Source organism: Nelumbo lutea, chromosome 2 (assembly GCF_056320005.1).
Source record: "Nelumbo lutea isolate HS-2025 chromosome 2, American lotus-T2T, whole genome shotgun sequence".
NCBI classification, from domain to species: Eukaryota; Viridiplantae; Streptophyta; class Magnoliopsida; order Proteales; family Nelumbonaceae; genus Nelumbo; species Nelumbo lutea.
The window spans coordinates 63,298,743-63,306,242 of NC_142685.1; the positions used below are offsets into that span (position 1 = coordinate 63,298,743).

Sequence of the window (7,500 nt, forward strand, 5' to 3'; positions counted from 1 at the left end):
CTTTGAATTATATTGTGCAATAACTTGTCGGCAATATATGCCACTACTTGTGGAAAAAACAGTATAATAACGTATTTGCTATTTTACCAAGAAAAAAATAATATATTGGTTGTTGTGGAGCACTAAATTGGGTCGAATTCGGTTTAGAATTTATCAAATTTTCAATGGTCCAAAGGCCCCAAATTGTTGTTTCTACATGAAACATGAAACTTCACAATCTTAACTATAAACATCAACATCAGTCCTATACATACATTTTTCTATAGCTGAAATGACTTTCATATGTGATGTAATGACACATATTTCTCGCCTAACTTATATTGATCAGTTCAAGAAGTTTGAAGTAAAAACAATAGTGGTACCAAACACAACTTATATTTATCCGATACTCGTTAGAGTTGTTCATCACATGTTCAACTTCTGGATTTCCATGTTTGAATAAAGTGTATTGTATGGGCTATTCCTAGGTCTGTATATAGGGCAGCCCATTATGTAGCCCAGGGTGGCAAAATACTTTTTTGTAAATAGGCTTGTATGGGCTAGCCTTCCCCCTGATGTGGACCCTGTTATATTTGCTTTTAAGTAATAGTTATTTTCATTTTGTAGAAGAAGAAAGTTGAGCGTCTGTCGGTCTGTGGTTAATTAAAAATGAGTAATTAGTATTTCGTAGACATGGACCAGGATACGATGGCTAAAGACGGTATACCGTATACCCCAACAATTACTATGGGCATTTAAACGTACTTAAACCATCTGTAGAGATGGTTTTGGGTACCTCTAATTAATTCGTGATCTAGTCTCAGCTTGTTAACGACAAACTCACTGTCATTCTCGCATCTCATTAGAACATTAAAGTTTAAGGGAGAAGGAAAAATATATATTTTAGTTAATTGATTAACCAGGTGCAATTATTAGAAAGTAAAAAGGAGAGCCTGCATGGGCTTTCTTCTATTTTTCCATTGTCATTCCTCAACCTACTTATTTGATTTTGTGATTCTTGGAGAACAAACCAAACACCGAAAGATGTTCTTGGAGGAGGCTCCATGACTCTAAGGTTGGAGCTTGGACCGGCAGCGTCCATGGCCAATTGTGGTTCGAACTGTCGGGCATAATAAGTTTCAGGCAGTACCGTCGGAGAACAAGAAGAAAACTCAAGCTGATAGCCGATAATTGCTGCTTCATCTCATCTCACATTTATGATCCGAAAATAACAAGAAACCGTCACTCTCTTTTCTACGATTACCTTTCATTAATTAGAAATATAGAGATTAGAGATAAGTATATCAAGAGAAGAAGAAGAAAGAATAATTTGGTAAGAGAGAAAAACCAATGGGCACAATTGAGTTTTTTTTTTTTTTTTTGTTTTTGATATGTTATTTGTAGCGTTGGGGTCGTATATTAGCCACCGGGTCGGGATGTAGTAGGCACGTTAGGAAAGCACATTAAGTAAGCACCCAATAGCTGTGTGACAATCGTCTCAGCTATTAGGTGCCTTACTTTTAAACGTTTTTGTTCCATTAGGTGTTTATCTATTATTTTATTATTTGTATAAAAATAAAATAAAAAAGAAAATTTGTCCCAGTTAATGCGCCTTTCTCTCCATATCCAACATTTTTCCATTTAGGGCATGGTTTTTAAAATTGAACCGGTGACCCCAGTCAGGGATCTGGTTATCAATTCAAACAGTCTGACCATTCGACCCGAACGGCCAGCCTGTTCTGAGAAAAATAATAAAAAAATTTAAAATTTGGAAAATGGTCAAAACGGTTTGAGCGGTTCAAATGGTTAACCGACCAGTTCAGCGATTTGTTGACCAAAATCAACAGCTTTGGGGGGGGGGGGGGGGGGGAAGCGATTTTGGAGAAAAACGGAACCTATCAATTGACCGGTTCCCGGTTTTTCCAGTCCTACCATCCGGTCCAATCCGGTTTTGAAAACAGTGGTTTAGGGTTCTCCCACCTATGGACCTTCAGCCATTGCAACTGGTTGGTTGGGACAGCAGTTCTTGAAGCTCTCACCTGCGATTTCATCTCAAGAAACCCATTCATCCAATCTCTAGCCATCATATTCCTCATTCACCTACATGGTCGTGTTGGGCTTGGCACGGCCCGCGGACTGTCGTGCCGGGCTGCGGGCGGAATGACCGGATTTACACCTCTAAGTAGAAACACTAGTATTAACTCTATCAGTTCGTGAGAATAGTTTATGTGTATTCCTAGAAAATTGATTCATATCTTTTTGTCAAAATTAATTATGTCTTTTTTAGTCAGAACCATAATAGTTTATGTCTTTCTCAATAAACAAAACAAGACAAATACAATAAGCATTAAAATTCATCTATGCTAGTATCATAAAATAATCAATTTCTTCAAAAATTAGTAATTTATTTAAAAGGTCCAAAGGTGGGAGAAGTTCAGAACCTGCAAATGAGGAATACGATGGCTAGAGATTGGATGAATGGGTTTCTTGAGATGAAATCGCAAATGAGGGCTCCAAGAACTAGTGCCCCAACCAAACAGTTGCAATGGCTGAAGGTCCTGAGGTGGGAGAACCCTAAATGGCAAAAGGTTGGAGATGGAGAAAAAGGCACATTAATTGGGATAGGTTTTCCTTTTTTATTTTTTTACATAAATAATAAAATAATAGATAAGCACCTAACGGAACAAAAATGTTTGGACGTAAGGCACCTGATAGCTAGGACAAGTGTCACACAACTATTAGGTGCTTACTTAATATGCTTTCCTAACGTGCCTACTACATCCGGACCCATTAGCCACCACCGCTCATCGTGTAGGCACCGATGCAATAGGGCTAGAGGTGTTAATTGGACTGGATTTGGTCCAATCCGATCCAGCCTAATGTGAGTTCACTTACAAATGGACTGAACCCAATTCAGTCCAAATCTAATACAAACCAAATCCATGCCAATCCATTAAAACATAAATGGATTGGATTGGATATCCAAACCGAATGAAATATCAAAAATTATAGAAAACCACTTTTATAAAAGTATTTTCATAAAAGTACTTTTGTAAAAATGCTTTCATAAAAGTACTTTTCTTGTAGAAGTGTTTTTATAAAACGCTTTCATTAAAGTGCTTTTGTAGAAGTGCTTTCATAAAAGTGCTTTCATAAAAGTGCTTTTATAAAAGTGCATTCATAAAAGTGCTTTTATAAAAGTGCATTCATAAGAGTGCTTTTATAAAAGTAATTCCATAAAAGTTCTTTTATAAAAGTACTTCTATAAAAGTGCTTTCGTAAAAGTTCTTTTATGAAAGTACTTCTATAAAAGTGCTTTCATAAAAGTATTTCCATAAAAGTTTTTTGTAAAAGTGATTTCATAAAAGTGCTTTCATTTAAAAGTACTTTTATAAAAGTTCTTTTGTAAAAGTACTTTTGTAAAAGTGATTTTATTAAAGTGCTTTTGTAAAAGTGTTTTTATTAAAGTGCTTTTGTAAAAGTGTTTTTATAAAACTACTTCTGTAAAAGTGTTTTTATAAAACTACTTCTGTAAAAGTGTTTTCATAAAAGTACTTTTTTAAAATTGCTTTCGTAAAAGCATTTTTATAAAAGTGCTTTCGTAAAAATACTTTTCATAAAATTACTTTTATAAAAGTGTTTTCGTAAAAGTACTTTCATAAAATTGATTTTATGTTGGCTTCAGTCTTGATTGATTTCAAATTGGACAAGGATTTGGCATCATGATTAGATTATTATAAATTTGGTTCAGGTCCAATTCAAACCAATAAGAATATGGACAATTTTATTTTGGATTGGCCTAATCCAATAATTATAATGAACAGTCCAAATTCGATTTGATAAGGTTTGGATCGGATTGGATCCAAACCAAAACTAGTCAATTGGCACCCCTAAAGAGGGCCCATTTGATGACTTTGGCCATTTTAGCAGTTTTGAGTCAACACTAGGTAGATGATCAAGCCACCTTGTGAAGACCCTAGGCGGATAAGTTCCATGACACCCCGCGCCATAGACCATGGAACCTCTGAAGATCATGGACCTTGGTCTCTTTAAAGATGTGATACGTGGGACGCAAAGCAAAACTCAACTGGTTATGATATGCATCTATTTAAAGGTATCTCCCCTCAAGATATAGGCTCTCTATTCTCTCTCGCTCTTTAGCCCTCTTGCTTTCCTAACCACCTCATACTTCCCTCTTTGGCATGGATCAACTCATCCTCAATAGCTCAACTCGGCTAACCACTGCCCATAATTTATTGACTTGAGCGTCAGAGTGCCTTCCCCGAGGACCTCATCCTTTGGACCTTTGACCACTCTTAGGTTACAGATCTGCACAATGCATTATGATGTCCTTCCACTTCGGCTCATCTAGGTTGATAGAATTACCTATTGCATATCCACCTCGGCATTGACTTGATTCAAACAACGTCATATTGGTGTCATCAATGGGAACTGGTATGAAAAGCCTTTAGTTTCTCTCATCTCTCACGCACTAGCGATCATGACTCCAAAAAACACCTTCGACCACTCTAGTGCGCAATCCCCATCATGGGGATCTCACTCCGAATGTACCTTCTCTCCCCACGAGGCTTAGCAGTTGAAACTTGTAACCCACAAAGAATTCAGTCCATTGCAGAGAATAGTCAATCGGCTCGTCATGATAATGGAAGCGATGGGGCAGCCCAGATGTACCACAGCAATTGCCCTACCTATCATGTACTCCCTTAGGCCAATCCTCCAATTGTAGACCCCAAAGGGTGCCTAGAAGACCTTTTGGAAGCCAAAACTTGAACATGAATGGCCCAAGCTATTTCGGAAGTCTAGCTCTGAAGCCTAGAACTGAGCGCACAATGCTCACCATGGGGATGATCAAGAGGAGCCACTTTGACCATAATGTGCCTGCCATTGGAACCCCCCCCCCCCCCCCGGCGACCACCTCAATTCAAAAAATATGATGGCACCTCAGACTCCACGGATCACTTGGAAGGGTCTCAACAACAAGTCAATTAAAGTCCAAAACCTTAACCAATCTATAGTGGTGACCACCCTAATGAACAACTTGTGGTCCTTTTGCTTCAATTTCACACTACAGTAAAAGGCCCCTACCAACATGACCAAACTCTCGGCACATGCACAAAAGTACATCAACTCCAATGAAGCACATATGCAGTGAAGGTAGGACGAGAATGACTAATATGATTTGAAGCACAAACACAAAGATGACCATCAAGTTGATTGCGACCGAAAGAGGTCAGACTACTGTAGAGACCACAGGCCGAGGACTCTACTGCAAACTTTCAGAAACTGCATGCCCCTAATGCTACATGGACTGAAGTGTTGATGTAGACCCGTGACCAACCTTTAGTCTAATGACTAGAGAAGCTGAAGTTCCAAGGCAACAAGAGAAGTTGAGAGAAAAACTGTGAATTCCAAAGAGACCATGACCACGACGTGGAGAGCTACATGGACCACTGCAATAACACAGAAGACATCGTTTGACGATGATACCTTGGTGAGTTTGTAGCTAATCCTTTAAGTACCTTGTAGAGATAGCCCTGGCCGTACCGATACACCCAATGACTAAGACCTTCCTTCAATCAAAGTCATCGCCACCATCCACGGTAGAACGACTTCGAAGGAAGAGACCTTGGCCCTGAAGGCCTACACCTGCTTCAACCAAGTAGAAGACCGAATGCTGAAGAAGCCTAAGGTCGTTGACACACCCATCATGTTTTTCGAGGACAATCTCAAAGGAGTCTAGATGTCGCATGACAATGCCTTGGTCATAATGGTGAACATCACTAACTTCAAAGTGCGTCGAATGCTCGTAGTCACAAGAAGCTCACCTGACATCATTTTTGAAGAGGCCTTCTCAAAGATGAAGATTAGATGTGACCAACTACGATCGATGAATGCCCCACGGTCGGTTTCTCTGGTGACTCATTAATACCAGAGGGGAAAATCACTATACCAATAACAATAGGAGATGGTACCCAAAGAGCACTCTAATGGTAGAATTCCTTGTGGTGAAAGTTCAATCATCATACATTGTCATCCTCAGTTGACAGATTCTAAATGCATTTCGAGCTTTTCTCTCTTCTTACCATCTAGCACTCAAATTCCCCACCAAGCACACAACACTAGCATCACCCAAGGACACCAATGCGCCATGCAAAAGTGCTATGTAGCTACTTGCAAACGAAAATCCAACCCCTAAGAAGATCTTTCCACTAACGAATGACCTAGACCTCCGGGATGAGCTCTGCACACAACACGATTAATGTGTGGAAGGTATAACTTAGGTACCTCTCTTCGACGGTGACTCAGAAAAAATTGTCCAAGAGGGCTCCCTACTTTAGGACAGTCTCTGGGATAACATCATCCAGTTTTTGAAAGCTAATGCCAATGTTTCTGCCTAATTTGCAACAAACATTTCAAGGATTGAACCCTCAAGAATATCTGCAAAAAGACAAAACAAGCATGTTAGTACTTACAAGTAAAACAACAAACCGATGTGTTAAGCTGACAACAGGAGTTCTCCTACCAAGGCGGGCGGGACTGAGGCTAGCCCACACCAAAGCCTCCTCCTGCACTAGGGGCTCAGCACAAATCTTCCTCGACATCCAAATACGGGTAATGACCTCAGCCTCCTCGCCTCGAAGATAAGGGGATGTCGTCTCGACTACCAGGTTTAGCCTCCCCCAGTTTGACCTAAGCAACCAACCCTTAGGGCAAGAAGCAAAGTACTTCCTCTTCCAGTTATGCACAAACGATGGGTTGTCAACCACTCTATCGTGACGGGCCTAGAAATAGTATATTCACATCTCATGGGGCTGCGGCCTTAGGACAAAAATGCCACAGAAGATCTTCTCGGTCAGCTCAACACCTCAGAGCCGAGCCATCACCAACACAACGACTATGGTTTTGACAGCATTAAGGATGAGGTGGCTTAGGGTGATGTCGTACCACCTCAGTAGCTTAGGGATGAAGGGATGAAGTAGAAACCTAAAGCCGAACATTAAGTAGTGGTGATGGACGCACACCTCACCCTCCTCCAACAGCCACGGCTGATCACCGATGTCAGGGACCCTAAGTTGATATCCCTTTGGGATATGATATTGCTTAGCAAGAGCCTTCACTTGCTCTATGCTAAGGGTGCTATCTAACTTGGAGCGGGCAAGGCGTTCCACTACTACCCTCCAAGCCACATACTCAACCACTATTCTTGGATTGGGCTCTAGGACTTCCTCACCCTCGAGTACCTCGAACGACCCTAAGGCCCCCTCAGCTTCCCTCAATTTCATCGACCTAGCACTTTCATGGGGAGACTCATCACCCCTTCAGCTGCACTCGGTGCCTACAGAGGAAGTCCTCTCCCTCAGCATGCAGGGTCCTTGAACTTGCCAGAGTAGCCCTCACTACTACTGGCCGAAGTAGCTGTACGAGAAGAGCTTGCTCTCGAGAAGTCAGGGAGGTCATAGCACTTGAGACCATAATTGAAGTAAGACATGGCTAACGGCT

At 40.7% G+C, this 7,500-nt stretch overlaps 1 protein-coding gene across 1 annotated transcript in view; it reads right to left on the bottom strand.

Annotated features, from left to right (window-relative positions):
• Positions 1-7,283, bottom strand: part of LOC148871156 (uncharacterized) — a 37,359-nt gene extending 30,076 nt beyond the window's left edge. Inside the window, 1 exon segment of the mRNA XM_088970013.1 lies at positions 7,023-7,283. Within this exon segment, the coding sequence (XP_088826139.1) occupies positions 7,023-7,283 (261 nt within the window).
• Between the last annotated feature and the right edge of the window lie 217 nt (positions 7,284-7,500).